Source organism: Talpa occidentalis, unplaced genomic scaffold (genome assembly GCF_014898055.3).
Source record: "Talpa occidentalis isolate TD23 unplaced genomic scaffold, MPIMG_talOcc4v2.1 talOcc4.10, whole genome shotgun sequence".
NCBI lineage: Eukaryota > Metazoa > Chordata > Mammalia > Eulipotyphla > Talpidae > Talpa > Talpa occidentalis.
The window spans coordinates 41,255,832-41,275,821 of record NW_023600993.1 but is presented as its reverse complement, the minus strand read 5'-3'; the positions used below and the strand labels follow the sequence as shown (position 1 = coordinate 41,275,821).

Genomic DNA, 19,990 nt, shown 5'->3' with positions numbered 1-19,990 from the left:
CAGTTGCCTCGTCTCCAAGGATACATGCAGCCAATGAGAGCTGGTTGCCAAGGCCCTGCTGGAGAGGGGGGAGGGGCTGGGCTGCTCAAGGACCTCGAGCCACCCATGGGTAGCAGGCACACCGGCATGCACCCAGAGTGCCCGGCAGGGAGCCCTGCTCTGCCCAGAAGGCCTCAGGGCCCAGTGTCTGCCTCTCATACTCACAGTGTCAGGGGTGGCTCAGGGGTTACCACAGACTTTTTTCCACTTAGTGAACCTCAATGTACACATGCTATGGGCCAAATACCCAAAGGGGGTTGAAAGAGAAGCCCAGTATTCATCACTGACACTCCAGACACTGGGGAGCGGGACAGCAGCTCCCCAGATACAGCCCGACAGACAGCCGTATGGTCTGATCTGTATAACAAAATCATAGCGGGAAATAGCTTTAGGGCTGAGAGTGGCATTAGGCCAAGTGTACAGGGACCTGGCTCAGGAGCCCTCGCTAAATGTCAGCAGCTCTTGAACGAGCCCAGACAGGCACCAGAGCTTGCTGCATGCTGTGTGCCCCAAACCACCCTCCTCCCCTGCTGGGGCTCTCGTAACCTCCTTTTCAGGTGCGGAAATAGACTTAGAAATGAGGTGCCCACTCCAGGGCACACCACTGGTATGCGGCAGTACCTACTCTGTGCCAGGCCCTGGCTATGAGTGAACTGTCAATCCTCATAACATCTTACTATCAGGCTCTCTTTCATCATTTTTCCAGATGAGGAAACTGGGGTTCAGTAATGTTAAATGGTCATACTGGCATTGATTCCAAAACTCATATCCGTGTGTTACAGACACAAAACTCACCCCAGAATGTGAGAAGCATCAAGAGGGGTCTGTAGGCAGGGCGAGGCAGGGAGGACCCAGTAGTGGATTTGGCATCACCATAAAGTCAGCCACCTGGATCCTCGAACCCACTGCCTCCCTGACCCTCCAGAGGTGAGTAACAACAAGGAGTTTGAACATAATGATCCCAGGACATTTACTTTTCCACTCTCTGCCAAGTTTACTCTTGTTTATTCATTCAACAAACATACATTTGCTCTTGACCTTGTGCAGGCACCAAATCTGACACTAAAGGTAAATGAAGAAGGACAGATCGAGATGCTCCTTGCCCTCAGGGTTTCACAGTCCAGAAGTGAAGACAGATTAATAAGCAGGTGGATAGAGGGGGATCCAGAGGGATGGGGAAGCATGGTTAAAGAAGGTTTCCTGGAGGAGGGTCCTTTTGATTGAGTCCTGAACTATGAACATGAGTTACAGAGGCCAAAGAGTACTGCAAACTGAGACCCCGGTTCTGAAAGGCAAGAAAGGGCATGCTACATAGACTGTCCTCTGTGCTTTGGCCTTCCAAGTTGTAAAATGAGGGCTCTGCCAAATTTGGGAAATTGTGCAAGATTAAGAGCTGGTTAAGCAGTCCCAACTATCAGCTGTTACAACGGGCTGCATGGGACAGCCTGGGCCTGGTCATTCTCCTTTTGAGCACTCACAATGGTTTTTGATTTATTGTGCAATCACAGCTTTCATGCAGGCTCCCTGACCAGGCCTTAAAGCTACTCATTCTTTTGGTACTGAGATCCTTCTATGTGCCTGGAGCTGCAAGTGAACAAAACCCACCAAATGTCCTGCCTTTATAAGAAGTTGGCTCCTGTGCCCTCTTTTGTTCAATGTAGTCCTTATACCTCCAGGACCTCTCTGGGGGGGGGGGGGGAAGGGTATTGCCTGGCACACAGTAGGTGCTCAGAAAACCTTCTCAAGAAACAATAAATAGGCGTCCTTTACATTGACTTTGTTGTAGGGAAGTGTATAGGGGAGAATAGAAGGAGGAAAGCCTGGAGCGTCAGGCCAAGGAGTGGCAGGAACTGGGGCTACTTGAGTTCGTTGATGATCCCCCAGATGATGTCTGTGTGTGGTGTGGGGGGCGGGGTGGGGGTTGCAGTGGGATGGTTCTTGATCCCAGAACTCCAGAAAGCCTTCCTGACCCAGCCCCACCTTCACACTGGCAAGTCCAGTGCCCCTAGCAAGCACCAGAGGGCAGAGGTGGGTGTCCCCTTCCAGTGCCTTCCAGAAACACAGGAATCGCTGTTCGTCCTGCAGTTTGCGCGTTCAAGGCGACCTCTGGTGGTCACCGCAGAGAGGACAGCCTGGAGGCTGTGTTCCCACTCACATGGCAGATTACTAGACCCTGTTAGTGGGTACAGGATGAACAGACTCCCCCAGGAGGTGGGGAAAGTGTGCCCGCCAATGCACACCCAAGGAGAGCTGCCTCAGGTTCGATTCTCCATGGCTGCAGCCACCCAGGGCCAGGCCCCTGCGTGCGGTCCTCTGCTTCGAGGCCCTCTTCCTAAATTCTGGTTTCTCAGGTTTTTACATAGTCTTCACCATTACTGCCTGTTTGACACTGGGCCAATCATTTTACCTCCCTGAGCCCTGGCAAAATCTCCTATAAAAAATGAGCATAATCATAACATTCAGGGCTTAGCTTATCGTGTTACTTACGATATTTTTTCTTCCTGAAGATTTAACTTCATAATTACAAACCCATTCAACAACTCCTGCGAAGGTGTGGGGGGAGCCTTCAGCCCTGTCTCTGGCCTAGGCCTGTGCTAAGGGAAAGGGGCCCCTGAAGTGTAGAAACTGGGAACAGAGCTGGCCAGGATGTGAACTGGAGCCCTCCCCGGGGCTTCTGATTTATCTAGCTCTCCTCCCACATTTCTGGCCACACCCCCAAGGCCACCAATGTCCCCCTTGTTTAGAATTGTCATTGGCTCGCCCCACCCACACCCACTGATGGTGCTGAACCCCAAACCCCTGCCCCAGGCTGGCTCCATCCGCAAGTGCCTCTCCTAGGACTCGGTACTTGCTTGCGGCCTTAAAGTAGCCCCTCTCCGGTTTAAGGTCTCCGTGTAGAAAATCGTCTTGGTTACCTCAGTAATTCTGCAATGCTTTACCATGTCCTGGACACTGTGGCATGTCCTTTATGCGCCTTTTGTCAGTTAGTCCTCACAACACTGAGTGGGTAGGTTCTATTACCTCATTTCTGTTTTTTTAATTTTTAAATTTTTTAAAGATTTATTTTTATTTATTTGTGCATACAGGAACTGGGGTTCAGGCCAGAGGTGTGGGGTGGGAGGGTGGCGAGAGGATTCACCAGAGACAGAGTGGGGGACAGAAGAGGCAGATCTACTGAAAAACACTGTTGAGGGGAGCAGTGGGCAAGACAGGAGAGGTCTGCTGGGCCATGTGGGTAGCTCCCTGGCCAGGGATTGAACTCAGGCTGCAGTGGCTGGTGATAGATTGATAGCACTGACACTTCAACCCTTGCACCACCAGGGAGGCACCCCTATTACACCGTTTCATTAGAGAGAAAACAGAGGCACTGTTTTCTGTGAGACAAGCAATCTGCCAGAGGTCACAGCAGGGCCAGGAATCAAACCTGCTGGCCCCTGCTTGTAACCACCCTGCTAACCCACCCTCTAAGCCATCCTCCCTGGAAGTGATGGGGAGCTGAGTCTCCCTAATACTCCAGCAACCCCTCTCCTAGCAGCTCTGGGTGGGGAAGGGTTTGCCCAGGCCACTTGGGGCATGGATGTGTTGGGAGAAACTTTCTAGAGGCTAATCCTAAGATGGAAGTTTCTCATCATCTCCCCATTTTATGGATGAAGATGCTGGGCACAGAGGCTGCCACTGCCTGAGATGTCTGAGCTGGTAAACACAGAGCTGGGGCTGTAATCCAGACCAGACCCCACAGCATCCGATCAGCTGCTTTTCAAGCATCTTTCACACACCGGGTTATTCTGCTGCTACCAGGGCCTGCTGCTTGTAGCTGGGCCTGAAATTGGCCTTTCCCTGGCTTGGCACTTCCGCCAGTGTTTCCTTCTTCTCGAGATCACATTCCCAGGGTTCAGCAGCAGCTTTGCCCTAACAAAGTCCACGTGAACAGGGAGAGGCATCCTGGTGCCGTTGGAGGCAGTGGCCACAGCAGGACTCATGTGGGCTATAAAAGGCTCCCAGATGCTTTCATCTTGGAGTTTTGTCCTGGAGAGATAAGCAAGTACAAAATATGAAACACCCTTGGACATGAGCCACTAGTCAGGCTTGTAAATGCCATATCGCCTGCCTGCCTGTTTTTGAGAACGTTTAAGAAAGAGGGGTGTGGGGCGGGCCACCCTAAATTCCTTGCACATGAGCTGGTCCCCTGTGTGCTCCGGGTCCCAGACAAAAGCCTTATCACAAAGCAAAAAAGGATCCCTTTGTTTAAGAGATTCCTCCCACCATGTGTTTGGGCAGCATCCTTCAGACAAAGTCAGAGGGAAAAATTGAATCCAGTCATGCCTTGAACCCCGATGTGACATTTTCACTCCCTCTTCGAGTTATGATTTGCTTTTGTGAGGAGAAAAAGAGTTAACTAAACAAGATGCATTTCTGGGAGAGAGTTTTCCTCAGAGAAGTATTCTGATTACAAAGCGCCTTCCCCTCCTAGTTAATGTGGACTTGGACCCATTCCTTGCCTAGACCCTGCTTCCAGAAGGCGGGAGGTAAGGCCAAAGGGCATTTAAATTAACCATCTTGTACAATTTTTTTTTTTTTTTTTTTTTTGTGGGACCCTCGCCGGTGGCCAGGGATCGAACTGGCGCTGCAGAGGCTGACGGGCAGCCTCACAACCCAGCGCTCAACCACTGCACCACCAGGGTAGGCCCCATCTTGTACCCTCTTTGAAATACAAACTGGGGGGTCAGGCACCACCGATGTGGAATGAACACTCATTTTGCCACTTATTCTAATTTTTAAGGTCGTGCAAATTTCAAGGAAAATTAAATCCCTCTGTGTCTGGCTCATTACACCAAAATCATCAAAATGTGGCTTCCAAGGCTCCTTTGAAGACTGGACATGTGGTCAAGAGCCCATGTGTTTATAAATGCATTGGAAACAAAGAGACAAGTTAATAAAACGTTTCCTTCTTGGGGGCATTGCCATGGGTGCTTCCCAGAGTCACTGAGGGAAATTTGGTGAAGAGGTAGGAATAGGGACCTGGAAAGGGGCAGGGCCTCTCAGGCACTGAGGATCTCTGCAGGAAAGCTGGCAGCTGCCCACTTAACCGCCACTGGTCACGGAAGAGTGATGGCCCAGCCAAGCTCCTGATAGGAAAGGGACAAAGTCAACCAGTGAAAGTTGGAAAGCCCTGGCACCTGGGCCAAGTTTCAAAGTTGTCAAGGTGTTTGCACAAACAATAGCTGGTTCCCATAGCAGCAAGTCCAGGTGCAGATAAGAGTTGCCCTATGGCTCTAGCCATTGACCAGCAGAGTTGCACAGATTCCACCTGAGATGCCACATTGTAACTGGCAGGGGACTGCCAGTACTGCCCCAGGCACCAGCAGGCAGCCAGGCTTTGTATACGGCATGGTGTTGGTCAGAGATTGCAGTGGCCGAGACTCTTACAACTCCCAATGGGAATTCACCTGAGCTTCACGACCAGACACCCCCCAAGGGCGTGTGCTGAGAAGCAACCTCCCATGGCCACACAGCCAGTCAATGGCTGAACCAGTGTCAAGCCCTAAGGAATCTGATACCACAGTCCACCTTTAATTAATAAATGCTGCCTCCCCAACAGATACCAGTGAGGCAGACTTTCTTTTCTCTCTTTTTAAACCACAGCTTCAACCCACATGGGTTTCATGGCAAGTCCCTGCAAACCTCTCTGAAGTTGCATTGGTATTGGGGCCCATGGGCCTCTTCCTCAGCACCCTTCACACCTATCTGGTCTCCTGTTAAACTCCCACTGAGGTTCAGGGAGAAGCAAGATGTGCCCCTGCAGAGAGGCAAGGCTCGCTGTCAAAACAAGCTATTCCACAGTGGACTCAGGGCCAGGATTGGGAAAGTTGGTCAGAGTCTCAAATGATTTATTCAGAAATGGCATCACCCAAGGACACCAGGAGCTTTCTGGAGCAAACATTTTATTTAATAAGTTATAAGATACAATTTACAGTCGACATTTGATTCCAGTTTCGTTTCCATGTTCCCGTTTACAAGGCCTGTGGTCCTTTCACATTGGGCTTCGGGCTGCTCCAGTTTCCAACAGGCGAGCTTTTGCCAGCACTTGGCCCCAGCTGGCATACCTGGTGAGAGTCACCTGCCTGCCCCCATCCCCATCCTACCCACAGAGGACCTCAAGATGACAGCAGCTACTTCAGGACAGAGCAGGAGGTCAGCAAGGCCAGGCTGCTCCGAGACAACGCCTCCAGGCCCGAGATCAGGTGTTGTGAATGCTTTCCCGTTACTCCAAAGCCAGCTCAGATCTGAAGGATGGCACGCAAACTGCCCTGCACTGGCTTTGGGATTTTTGCACCTGCATATTCCAAATAGCCTCCGATGACATGTGGTCAGGGCCAAATCCACAAGCACCGTCAGTTACACGGCTATCACTATTTCTGCCATATGGTAAGGAGCTGCTGTCCTTCCTCTCTCCCCAGCCCAATTCCCTGATTTTCAGGCCAAGGGTCAACAGGAATTTTGTTCTTTCTTATCTAAAATTATTTCCCAGAAAAAGTGACCCCCAAGGCTGACCCGGGTGAGTGTGGAGTGTTTTGCTGTGTGACAGGCCCCCGCTGAGCAGTGCCCACACCGACCCACCTGGACATGCTGCTAAAACTCATCAGACTCACAAGTGGCTGGAGCGTGTGTTAAAAACAAGGTCTGACATTGGCTAAAATGGGGGATCTTTGGCAAGTGGGGGGCTGCTTGTCACTGCAGAATTTCCTCAGACCCAGCAACTGAAATGAACTTTACCAACAAAAGCAAAAACCTGGCTGCCAAGATGGTCTCTGGTTCTGGCTTTGTAAGGAGATAATCAGCAAAATGGGGGAGGGCCCCCGGGTATACACACGCCCTCTGAGAAGTCAAAATGCCGACAGTGGGGTGAGATGGAGCCATGAGAGGTGCTTAGCGATGTCCACCTTAGTAGCCTTTTCTTACATAACACGGTCACTGGAAGAGATGAAGCTGGTTTCAAGCCATCTTCTTTACTATACAGGTAATACAGTAAACACCAATAACCTAAACTGGTCTCTCTTTTTCTGCCCCTGCCCCCTAGCCTGTTTCATCAACTGGCTAGGCAATTTCATTTTTTAAAGTCAGCTTTGCCAGTGTTCTTGGTCTCTCTGTAAGGGATGAGCCCCCAAGAGGTGGATTTGAGCCAGGTGTGTACGGAATCTCCTCAGCCCGTTGAAAGAGTTTGCATTCCTTGAGAGTCCCCAACAAGTCCCAAAGAGTCAGGTCTAGGACTTCTTTCTGAAGGTATCTGAGAACAGCAATGTTTTCGGGACGGGGTTTCAGACCCAACAAACAGACAGGACGACTTTGTATAAAACAAGTTACATAAGCAACAAAAGCAACCACCAGAACGCCTCCCGGGATTGGATGAGAACCATTTTAAGGCACCGTGACGTGGAAGGGGCTGCCGGGGATGTGTTCTTCTCCCCACTTCACAGCCAGAATGTAATCCCCCCTCTCTTTGACAACATACGTAACGTTGTATTGCTGGTTGCCCACATGCTTCATGGAGACCTCTTCACAGGGGGTGGTGGGCCCATGAACCCCTATCAGCAACATGTTGGAACCTGGGAAGCAGAGGAAGGTGATTACTCTCTCAGGATGCATCATAGAAGGCAGAGGAAGAGGCGGGGATACAGAAGCCCAAAGTCAGACACCAGTTACTGCCTATTGAGATTCGATAATGGTGGAGGAGAGAAAGGTGGCAATTATAGGGACTCCTGGAGTCTGATGGTATGGATTCAAATCCCTGCCCCAACACTTCCTTGCTAAGTGATCTTGGACATGGAATTTTTTTTTTTTAATTTTTTTTTTTTAATAGAGGCATGCTTTTATTTATTTATTTGTTTGTTTGTTTGCTTGTTTTATACATGCACTGGGTACAGTCAGAAGCACGGGAGGGTGAGAGAATTCACCAGAGCCAGAGCGGGGAGCAGAGCAGGCAGAAGGACCAATGTACACTGCTGAGGGGAGCAGCGGGCGGCAGGAGAGGTCTGCGCGCCATGTGGGACCCTCCTCCGGTGGCCGGGGAGCAGCCGGGGATCGAACCGGCGCAGCAAAGGCCGCGGGCAGCTTCGCAACCCAGCGCTCAACCGCTGCGCCACCGGGGAGGCCCTTGGACATGGAATTTTACCTCTCCCTGCCTTAGTCTGCCCATCTGGATAGAAGGTGATGACACTAGCCCATAAATCTCAGTGGCTTGTTGGAGACTTAGAGGTGTTATTATATGTAGGGCCATTAGCATACAGTAAGAGCTTTGTAAGTCCTGGCTATTTTGATCTTACTTATTTTTATAATAACCATAAGGAAGGTACTATTATCATTCCTATTATAGAGAATAGCAAATTGTCTTTTAGAAAGAGGCTTTCTAAAAGGTCATCTGTCTAACAAGCGTAAGGAAAGAAGGGAGGGGAAGGTGGAGCCAGGTTTCCAGTCCAGATGTGCTAGATACCAGCACTCAGGCAACTAAGTTCAAATTGCAATGAGAGCAATAGTGGCAGAGAAGGAGACTGGTTGCTGATTCGGTTTGACTATCTGTAATGGGGATAATGCCACCTTTTCTATAAACTTGGAAGTCACTTGCAGGGATCAAGCGACAAAAGAGAGGAAAGTAATTTCAACCTTATTAAGTGGAGAACAGCATAAGGAACATGGTTGCTTGCAAATGGTTGGCTTTCACGGGTGGACAGGATTCAGACTGGAGCAGGAAAACCAAAGTGCAGGGAGGGTGCTTAGTCTACTCCCACCCTCACCGCGGAGCAGGGCCAGGCTGCCTACCAGCTTTGCTGCAATCCACCAGGAAGGAGCTCTTCTGGCCCACAAAGGCCTTTGACAGTCCAGCCCCCTTGGAGGTCACCTTGCTGGCGTCCGAGGATGCCTTGGGGATGGCACTATAGCAGGTCTCTGTAGAGGACCTGGTCACTGATTCCACCAGGATGGATGAGGTCTCATTGGCCAAGCCGGGGCTGACCAGGCGCTGGCCTAAAACAGAAGGGAGGAAGGTGGACATGAACGGCCAGACTGAGAGGGATGTTTCAGTCAAAGGAGGCAAGTATCCCAGCAGGGTGCTCATACCCCAACACCTCGAACCAAATGCCACCACTTCCCCATCTGGCACCCATAGTCTCCTGAGCCTCCTGGGGTTCCACCCCACACAACTAGGATCTGTTTTCCGAGCAAATGATTCAAGCTGGGAAACTCTCCCGTATAGCCACATGCCACCCCATGTAATCCACAACCTTCCATTATATAAAATACTCTGTCTAAGCAGTGTGACAGCTTGGGAGGCTATAACAATGCCTCAAACTGATTCTGTGTGCATGTGAGGATGTTTTTCCTATCTGAGTTTTCTCATTTTTCTGCAATGAACCCATACTACTTACTTAACAGTCAACCAAGCAGAAAGAGATGTGGAAAGGAGTCACTATAATATTTACAATAGTTACCTTGGGTGGTAGGCTGAGGTGGTTGTTACTGTTTAGTAAAGGAAGCATGTTTTTATAAATCTAATAAAACCACTTGGTTATTTTAGACGCGAAGGCTAGAAATGAGGGGATTTTTTTCAAGCCCTGATCTAAACAAATATGTAAGATTTCAAATATGTAAATATTTCTTGTTGTTAAATACAGAAACCACCTCACACCCTTTCCTAACTTTTACATTCTTGCTGTTCTTGTTCTACTGTAAGTCTCAAACATGCGTTCCCCTCTGACATGACCCACCATTTTTCACACTGAAGATTCAAAAGAGTCAAGATCACATCTAAAATCACCCAGCTTCGACTATCAAATAGCTCTGCAGAGGATCTGACATTCCAGCTCCACGTGGGGGAAGAACAACTTCAAAGGTGCCTGGTTGTACCTGTCACTTTGGCCTTGAAGGGACTGCCCACGATGTGGTTGGGTCCACCGTACTTAACACCGATCAGGTAGCTTCCAGGAGCCATGGGGGTGTACATGACTTTGTACCCCTCTGGGGTTTCCTGGCAATCCATTTTAACCTTGGACGGGCCTTCAATGGTGACAGATAATGTTCCTGGCCCTGCTCGGGTGGTGTTGATGAAAAATTCAGACTGGATACCTGGGAGGAAGGAAGAAGGCATGTTGTGGCTGATGGCTTGGAGGGACGAAGGGGTGGGGTTTGGGAAGCTTTCCCTGGGGCACTGAAGTAGCAGTGGGGGGTACACACAGGTTCTTCCACACAGGGGTTACCTTGGTGGTGTGGGAACCTACTGGCACTAGCTCTGAGCTGCTGGCACAGAGAACTTTAGGCCCTGAGGGGTGGTAACTCCCTTTCCAGGGCTGAGGCAGGAGTGTAGCTGACATTTCGCCCACAAGCACCAACCGCTTGGACACCCTGTTCTCTCAGGGCATGAGCTGAGGCTGAGGGCGAGAAGCCTGTGTCATTGTGAGCTCAAAGTGCTGCTTCAGCTGCCAGGATCCAGCTCTGTCTCCAGGGGGGTGGGGAAAGCGTGGGCCCCGGTGACCTTTCCTTTCTCCTCTGGGTGGCCTGGGAGAAGCCAAAGAGGCCCGGAGTCTCCTTGCCTCAGACCCCATGTTGAAGACCTGGGGCAACCTTAGGGTCTGCCAGGCCCTCTCTGCTCCCCTTCACCATGAATACCAGCAACAACAGGACCAAACAACCGCTCCTGCTGACCGAGTACCACCTGCGCCACTCAGGATCCTGCGCTAAGCCTCATTTTACGTGCCCAGTGTGTCCTGTTTAACAAATGACACTGAAAGCCAGGGAGATTGTCAGCACTACAAACTGCAAAGCGATAAAGCTGGATCTGGGCCCAAGTGCATCTCTTACCCACTGGAATGGACAGTGGGCCGCCTTGGCTAATTGCAGCCTGAGTCACCCTACCCCCCGCCTGGCCTAGTAGGCTTCCTGCACAGACACCCTGCCTTGTGCAAAGGGAACGTGGGTGAACCAATGTCTACAGTGGTATTCCTGCTCGAGTCCACTGCCCTCAGTCCCCTCTCCGGTCTAGGAGAGGGTGAGGTGGGTGCAGAGACATCAGCTGCAGCCCACTCCGATGCCCTCTCTGGGGCGTCCCCAGCACAGCATCCCCATGCAGGGCTGTGTTCTTTCCAGAACTCTGGACGCTGCCCCAGCTGGGAACTATTTTGATGTAATTATAGCTCCTAGGCCAGAGAAAGAATTATTGTTCTGGTTATCAATAAAACAAAGGAGCTGCTATCATGCAACCCCAAACACAATCCAGCTGTTTCTGGAAGCTCCTGGGGCTCCCGTCCCAGGCCCCCCACTATCTCACCCTTGAATCTAAACCGTGTAGCCGAGAAGCCCCTCACACTAAAGCTGGGCTATGGGGGAGGGACGGGTGGTGAGCAACAACTGGACAGCATTTCCAGGAAGTAGCTGCAAAGTGTCGATAAGGAAAGATATTTTTAAAGTGAGGGTGAAAAGGCTTGACTACAGTGGAAAGAAATCTCAACACACTAACAACTTGATTCACAAGAAAAATCAATTTATCCTGACTATAAGGCCAGGGAAGGCAGGGAAGACTAGGTAGGAAAAGGGAAATAAGGAATTCCAGGGCCAGAGCTGGCTGGAACAACCTGCCATTATTATTGCCATTTTACAGAAAAGGAAATGGAGGCCCAATAAAGTCAAATAACTCGCCCCACATGGCATGGCTGGGGGAAGGGCAGAAATAGGATGTAAATATAAGGCCTGTCCAACTTGGAGTTAAGGCACTTGCCTAAGAGAAGACAGGAGAAAGAAACCCATACACAGGAGTCCCTCTTGCCACAGCTAGAATCAATGACACCCAAGCATCTCTACAGGGCAGCCTCCGCCGCTCCCTGCTGCAGTTACACCTGAGTCCCTGTAAGGTGGATGCACGTCTCACATAGCCCCACTCAACCTGTATGGTGAGTGGGGGTAGATTGAGGGGAGGCTCTTTTGTTACCCCTTGTGCATACTGAGGTTCCTGGGACGTTCTAACAGGGAAACTGCTCTTCCCCAGCCTGGGGAATCTGCAACTCCCTAGTCCAACTCCTGACTTCTCAACCTCCCTGCAGCACAGTCCCACCCCAAATTCTCCACATTCCCCTGCTCCAAACCTGCAGAATGGAGCATTTAAAGCATGAGCCAATAGATACAGCAAGCTCACCCAAGAAAACACAGGGAAGTTTGCTTTGTTCCAAAGGTCAGGGCGCCAGGCCCTCCAGCAGCTGAGCACAGATACCTTTTCATTGCATGCACACTGCAGCTGTGTAATCTTGGGATGGATATTTGGGAAAAGGCTTTGGAGCAGGAGGGCTAGAAAAACAAGAAGCCTTCCCCTTGACAAGAGCAATATTTACACAGGGTTCGAAACAGGCCTGCTCTGTAGCTCTCCCGCCTGGCTGGGAGTCTCCTAGCAAGACCATGTCCGTCTGTCCACAGCACCCAGGGTTTACAAAGCAATCTGAAACCCGAGCTCCCAGGAAGCTGTGTGAACAGCAAAGAGGAAGTGGAGAAGGCCTGGCCACAGCAGGTGTGGCCCAGCAGGAGGGTAAGGTGGCTGCTGGCAGCCACAGGAGACCCCAGTGGCTGCTGTGGGACAAAGGCCTGCTGGGTCTGGCAGGACCAGGAGGAGAGTGGGTGGCTGGCTGGCAAGGGGCCAAATGTACTACTGCCTGGTAGCTAGGTAGCTAGAACCAGGTAGCTAGCAGGGCCAGGGTCCTGGATTTAGGATGATACAAAATCAAAGTAAGCCAAGGGGGCAGTCACTGACTCTGGGTGAACTAGCTGCTCAGGGATGGCAAGTCGAGGGTTAAGGGCACAGGCTCTGAGATCACTCCTGGGCTGATTCCAGGGGTGTCAGCTTGGGGAGTGACAAACTAAGTGTCTTGCTCTCCTCATCTGTAAAGTGGACATGACTGGAGTGAAATGCTACTGTCCTTTCACATTGCTGGCCCAGAGTTTAGTGTGGGTGGGCCCAGGGAGCACATGCTGGGTGGGCCTGGGGAGCACAGCAGCACTCACACCACCCTGTGGGTGGTTTTTCTCAGGCCACTGCATTGGCCAGAGTCCTGGGACACATGTCAGCCTGTCATCGCTCCTGCACCTGGGCAGGCCCCTCGGCCACTTAGGACACTCACTCCCAAGGGCTGGAAGCCAGTAACCTCAGCCTCTCATCCCCTCAGTTACAGAGAAGTGGACTCCATCCCACTCACCACACTGGGTAGGAATGGGGTGACTAAAAGGGAGAGGCATACACACAAGGGACTCAAGAAAATGGGAACCAACTGTTTTCCTAAGAGAGCCCAAAGTAAAAGCAGACCTCATCCCAGGGAGTTCACGATTGTTACTTCCCTGCAGAGATGTTGAGGTGAACAAGTTCCTGCTTTGGCACTGATACCATCCAGTGTCCATGTCTAGGTTTGTGGTATATTAATGCAGATGAAAAAGGGACAGATTTGTACATTAAGACATAGACAGATCCTTAGGATGTCAAGTAGGAAGGCAAGTTGTACAATAATATGTTCACTAAGATTACTTCTGTAAAATAAAAGCCAAACTGTATGTCTTCTTTTCTAAGGAAACAACCAGTGAAGGAACCAACCACCAAGGATGAAGACAACAGATAGGTGCAGTCCGGAGGTCCTCCCCTGACCTCTTAGCTGTGGTTTTTCCTGGGCCGAGGTGGACAGAGGGAGTAGAAGCAGGGACATGAGCAAGATTCAATTAAAATGCTTTCTGATTGCCTATATTTTTCACAATTCAATGTGTCCCATCCGTGTCAAAGATTAAAAATAAATTATAACAGGCCCCAAAGAGCTTCTGCATTTTTTAAAAATCTTTTTTCCTCCTCCATTAGGACTGAATAATAAAAGGAAAAGGAGACAGGCCATGACAGGTCTTACTGCCGACTCAACATACTTCAGGGAACACTAAAGCATGGATGGGTAGGAGGCCTCCCAGAAGGCCCATTACATGCATCATGAATTCTGTGCAAAGAAACTCCCGAAACGAATGGTGCTGTGCTGTATTCCCTCACTATTAGCATTCCGTCCCTGAAGTCTAGGAACTCGGCGAAGACAGCTGAAGCGCAAGGAACAGTAATGAGGTGTGTTAACACAGCTATCAAGCCATCACTCTGGATTTACCGCGGGTCAAGCCACATCTCCCAAAACAATCCTGGACAGTGAAAGCTTGCAAAGTGTGCATTATTCCAGTTTCCCAGGGGACAGTGTAGAGAAGGCATCAAGGAGCTGGAAGATTACCCTCCAACTCTGCCGACTCAGTGAAACACAAGAGGGAGATAGAATGTTACCTGTGGTGCCCCCCTCAAGACCTGAGCCATAGGCAGACACCAGGGCAGGGTTCCCCGCTTGTCCAGGCTCCCCGACGCGCACTTTGAAGGGGCTTCCAACCACATGACTCCCGTTGAACTTGACGTCGATGGTGTGGACACCATTCTCGTGGGGTATGAAGCGAACGGCATACTTATCTAGGAGAGCAAGCAAAGGCACAGGGTAAAACTGGCCAAATGGACACCACCAAGTTAAGTCAGGACAAAGGACAGGAGGCCAACCTGAGATAGCCAATCATTGCTAAATCATTAATGAGAGAACATTCCAGTGGCTCTGAGTATGTTTGGTTTCAAAACTAGATGGGTCTATTTGTGTGTCTCTAGTCAGCCTTAAGGGAAATGTATCTAAACTCAAATTCTATGTATAATTCTCTGTGGCCCCACTTCAGAAGAGCATTTCCTTTTATGAAAAACTCGCTTCTCATAGTTTCCCTATTTCAGCCACTAGAAAGGGAAAAAATGACTCCAACTGGCATTAATTCCTAAATTACGTTCCAAGCTAGCAAGTGCCCCGCAGTGCAACCGGCATGGCTCTCGCCGTGTTTGGGTCACAACATGTGCAAGTTAATCTGTTAACTGCAATGGACACATGGAATCTCTGTCCACTGTGTATCACCAGACCATCCCTTTTCTTCTGAAGTGCTTCTATAAGGAAACAGACAGCCTGTTCCCCTACCTCAGCAATTAAGTCTCTCAGTCTCTCCCTGGCTCCTGTACTCTTTCATGTCTTTCAACGCTCCATCCAAATCCTCTTCTCTTTCTCCCTTTGTTCTCTGCAGCGTGAGAGAATACCCCTTATCCTTTAACAGTGAACTTTCCCTTACAGTTTCCAGTTGAGTACCTACCCCTCCTCTTTGAAAGCCGATGTGCTTCATGGGAACCTGACCCCACCCCCACATTCAGGTAATCATCCTTGATAGGATCAAACTATTCAGGGAAAATCCCTCTGTCTAATTCAATAAATTCATGGCATTCAGCCACAGGAAGTGACTCAGGAACAGGATGTGTGTTCAGTGAGAAAGGTGAGTTAAGTTTGCTAGAGACTTCTGAAAAAGGAGCACCTTACCCTTCTAAGAAGAAATGTTGAGAAGATGTCTCTCCCTTTTTTTTTAAGGTTTATTTTTCTTTGTTTATGTATACAAGAACTGGGGTATAGCCCAGAGGTGTGGGGGGTGGTGAGAGGATTCACCAGAGACAGAGTGGAAAGCAGAACAGGGGGATCTACTGAAATCCACTGCTGAGGGGAGCAGCAGGTGAGACAGGAGAGGTCTGCTGCGCCATGTAGGTTAGCTCCCTGGCTGGGGATCAAAGTCATGCCACAGTGGCTGGTGATAGCTTGATAGTGCTGAGACTTTAACCTCTGTGCCACCAGGGAGGCCCAGGATGTCTCTCTTGATTAGTGTTGTGTGACCATGCTAAGTTTGGTGCTGTTGCAGCCACTTTGCCACCATGAGGAAGGCCAGTCTCAAAATTAGGTCCACAAAGAATAAAGAGCAGAGATATTTGGGGCTTTAGAGAAATAGCTGAATTAAGCCATTGTTGAAACCCACCTTAGACCCTGAATTAACAGCCCCTTGTTATGTGTATAATAGACTCCTTTACTGTGTGAGTTGGCTTCAGTTGGATGTTCTGTAATTTGTAACCAACAGCATCCTAACTGACAGGCTGGTGATCTCAGAAACTCTTAGGGTTTCAAATACTGTCTGGAGCTGAGGACACCATACCTCATTCATTGGCTGAATTGAAATGCCATTGAGATCTACTAAACACTCACTTTTGGATATCTTGGCGATACTTCAAGAACCCCAAAATAAAGTATTAAATTTTCTATTAAACTTGACTCTCACTCACCCTCTGCTGGCTCTCCCTAATTTTGCTAGCTATATCATCACCTTTTTATCCAACCAACAAACTACATGTTACTTTCTAAATTCACTTTCTTTTTCACTCCCTATGGTCTACTGGTGGCTAAGTGTTATAGTTCTCTGGCTTCAGGTCCCTCTTTTCCATGTCTCAGGCTATTTCCTAAAATTGACCATTCTGGGAGCATAACCTGCCACTGCCTTTCAGATGTTCCATACATTCTCTATGATAAGGTCAGACTTAAACCAAGATCTGGTCAGGGTACCTGCCCCCCACATTTATTCCTTCCAAGGCTCCATACTACCTTTTCCTTTTCATCCTAGTGGAAGAAAGTCATTTAAATGCTAACCCAGGTTGCCAATGTACAAATAACAGGGCCCACAGCAAATACCCCATCAGGAGAGTGATTACAGGGCTCTTTTATATCTATCAGGGCCCACATTTAATGTCACCTCCTCTGAGAAGCATCCCCTGGCTTCCCAGAGGCAGAAATAAACTGCTTTCTTCTCGTATTCTGACAATCGACCTGGGGTCCTCACCAGTATACTGCATGCTTTCGGCCAGGTTCTCACTGGACTCAGAGCTCCTCTCTGAGGGCAGGAATCATGTCTTCCTCAATTTTACCTTCCCATCAAGTCTCTGGCAATATTCACTGGCAAAATTATCTCCTTAAAGTTGATTAACATCAGAGAATTCCATATACCAAGGCAGCAGGGCAAGAAAATTTGCTGCTATTAAGCCCTACTGGAGATTAAGATACTTTCATAAATTTACAGATGAACATCAACTGACCTTTCCCTCAGAATAAAGTGAGGTCAAATGTACTTATTCATGTCATAAGGTCAACAATATAATAAAAAATTACAATTTTTTAAATATGAGAAAATCATAATGAATGGCATGTGAAGGAAATCTCTAAAACAACAGAAAATGAAGCAGTACTGTTAAAAAGGAAAGCGATGCTGTATCCTGAAGTATCTTGATCTCCCTGGCAAATATTTATGCTCTAGTTTATAAGCAACATCTGGCAAAAGAAAAGAGAATGTGAAAGCTGCCCGGCCTGGTGAAGCTGATTTGTCCTCTGTCGGGTGCTTGTAAGGCTCCTGGGGAGGTGCTGGTGCAGGGACCTGCAAACCTGGCGTCATGCTTACCTGGCTCCAACTCAGACACATGGCATTCCTCCACGGCTCCAGAAGGGCTGTGCACCTTTGCATCAATCTTGCCTTTTGCCCCATTCAACCTTATAGCAAAGGAGGCTGGCTGGTTAACTTTTAATCCCGATTCCTGAGAATTCAATACATTAGACAGGTTACGGTCCTCAGTCTTCCTGGTCAGTGTGGCGCATGCTGCCCCGACCCGTGAATCCAGGGAACAGTTGTCATGCAAATAGGCTCAGAATGTTTTTCCTTATAACATGTGACAACAGAAGAACAGGTAGGTCATTCCATATCTCTAGCATTAAATACAAGAAAGCAGAGACACACATCTGCATGGGCTTGTACCCAAAACCATCTTGTTTCAGGCTGGAGGAGATGGTTCCAGGGTGTGGAGAATCAAGACATCCCAGTCGGAGAACTAGTGCTTCAGCATCCCAACAAGACCTGTACAGGTCAGAAAACTCCCAGGTCAGAAAAATGAGGGGTCCCCTCCCCTTTGAGGAGGAGTTTTAGAAGTTGTCTGTATCCCTAAAGCAGCAAAAGGGAGAAGCATGAGCTTTTGCTCTTCATTGGGTCAGTTTCACTCTCCATGCTTTGTCTTGGAAACTATATCCTCTGCTGGGAGAAGGGGATTAAATTTAGATACCTAAGGTTTTCTGAGATCACCTAAGGATTTATATAGTCCTGAACAGCAAGATTGTATAAATCAGCAGTTTGGGTGGAAACTTGGTTGGACTGCCTCTCATCAGATGGTAACTCTAAGGCAGCAGGGCTCACGCTTAATGTGCAGTCAGATCATCCGGGGGTCATGTTAAAGCACAATAATTTGGGGTGGGGCCTGGGATTCTATAATTTAAGTTCCCAGGTAATGCTGAGGCTGCTGGTCCGAAGAGCACATCTTAGCAGCAAGGTGCTTAAAGCAGTTCTGCCTAATTTGGTAGTTACCGGCTACATAAGGTGCTAGATATATGTATCTACTTAAATCCAGCCCTCAGTCTTTCTGGTCAGTGTAGCACAAGCTGCCCCGACCCAAGAATCCAGGGAACAATTGTTATGCAAATAGGCTCAGAATGTTTTTCCTTATAACATGTGACAACAGAAGAGCAGGTGGGTCATTCTACATCTCTAGCATTAAATACAAAAAAGAAGAGACACACATCTGCATGGGCTTGTACCCAAAACCATTTTGTTTCAGGCTGGATTTCATTTAAGATGAAATAAAATTACAAACTTAGTTCCACTAGCCACATTTCAAGTGCTCCACGGCCTCAGGAAGCTGGCGGCTACCCTACTGCACAGCAGAGACGTGGGCATTTCCATTGCTGTAGAACGTCCTCTCGGACTGCACTGCCCTGCAGGTTCTGGGCCAGGGAGGGAGCGAGGACAGAACAAGAAATTAAGGAGTCTTTGATCACTGGATCACCCTCATCACACTCCTCCCCTCTCCACAAAATGCCAGCCAACTCCAATTTTCTAAAAAGTCTCAGAAGCAAGACAAAACAATGCATGCCTCTCTTTTCTAACCAGCACCAGATGTTGCCCTGCAGGGCTCCCGTAAATCTCTGATAAATAATTTACATATCACTCGGCATCAAGTGAACAGGAGACCAAGCTGACTCACAGGGCCCTCCTGCTGGAGCAGCTGGTTACAAAAGCCTGGATCTGCAGCCCGCTGCATGCTATTTAAATATTTATGAGCAAACCGTGATGAGAGAACACTGTACAAGTTTTCTGGAGAGGATTTCTCCAAACCCGCCCCTTTGGGCAGAACCATTTACATTACCTGAATCCACATGCTGCTAAAACCTCCAGAGGGAGATAAATGCCTCAGAAGATTCGAAAGAAATCTTCGAGATGCACGAAGGCAGCAATCTGCCCTCACAAATGCTGGGTTTATCTCCCTCCATAGGTTTTAGTTAAGTCGGCCACAAAGGAAACTTCTGTTAAAGAAGCCTTTAAATGAAACACAAGAAACACATCGACACCACAGCGACCAGTCAGCACCCTTGGGACTGTCCAGGTGAGGCCTCTTCAATCTGTGGAACGTGGTTCTGGTCTGGGCTCTGACTGGGCTCTCTGATGTTTGGGATAAGGAGCAGTACCAACTCCCCTCAGGGTTAGGTTAGAATCTCAAATGTAAATCAAGTATATGGAACCAGATCCAATGATATCACTAATCTGAGATGCAAGATCAGGTTTTAACCAACCCAGTGGTTTCAAGAACTGGGGATAGTGGAAGGCTATTTTGAAACCCATTTGCCAGAAATCATATCTCAGGACTCTGGTGTTATTCCACAACTGAACTGCCACTACTGATTTAGATGCCTAATTGTTTTTCAGTCATGAGCAAAGATCCAAAGGTGCCCCTAGGGGTTGTTACTCTGGCCAGAGGCTCTAATGCAACCTTGAGTTCAGGGATCTATTTAATACAGGGAGAAGCATTGCATTTCCTGGCATCTCAATAGGTTGGACTAGGTAACCACTTGACACAATGCCAGATGGGATTAAGGAGGCCACAGTAAAGAGCACAGGGCTTAGAGCTACATAGAACTCATTCTGTCTCAGACTA

General features: G+C 48.9%; 1 protein-coding gene across 5 annotated transcripts in view; it reads right to left on the bottom strand.

The window, feature by feature from the left end:
* Positions 1-5,912: 5,912 nt before the first annotated feature.
* Positions 5,913-19,990, bottom strand: part of FLNB (filamin B) — a 134,036-nt gene continuing 119,958 nt past the window's right edge. For 3 of the 5 annotated variants that reach the window (XM_037491564.2, XM_037491573.2, XM_037491582.2), the window contains 5 exons: positions 17,416-17,548; positions 14,363-14,539; positions 9,937-10,155; positions 8,854-9,057; positions 5,914-7,643 (listed from right to left, as the gene is read on the bottom strand). In XM_037491564.2, the coding sequence (XP_037347461.1) occupies positions 7,456-7,643; positions 8,854-9,057; positions 9,937-10,155; positions 14,363-14,539; positions 17,416-17,548 (921 nt within the window). In that variant the 3' untranslated portion in view covers positions 5,914-7,455. Of the gene's footprint in view, positions 7,644-8,853; positions 9,058-9,936; positions 10,156-14,362; positions 14,540-17,415; positions 17,549-19,990 lie in introns of all 5 variants that reach the window. The other 2 variants (XM_037491599.2, XM_037491591.2) reach the window with 1 other exon arrangement.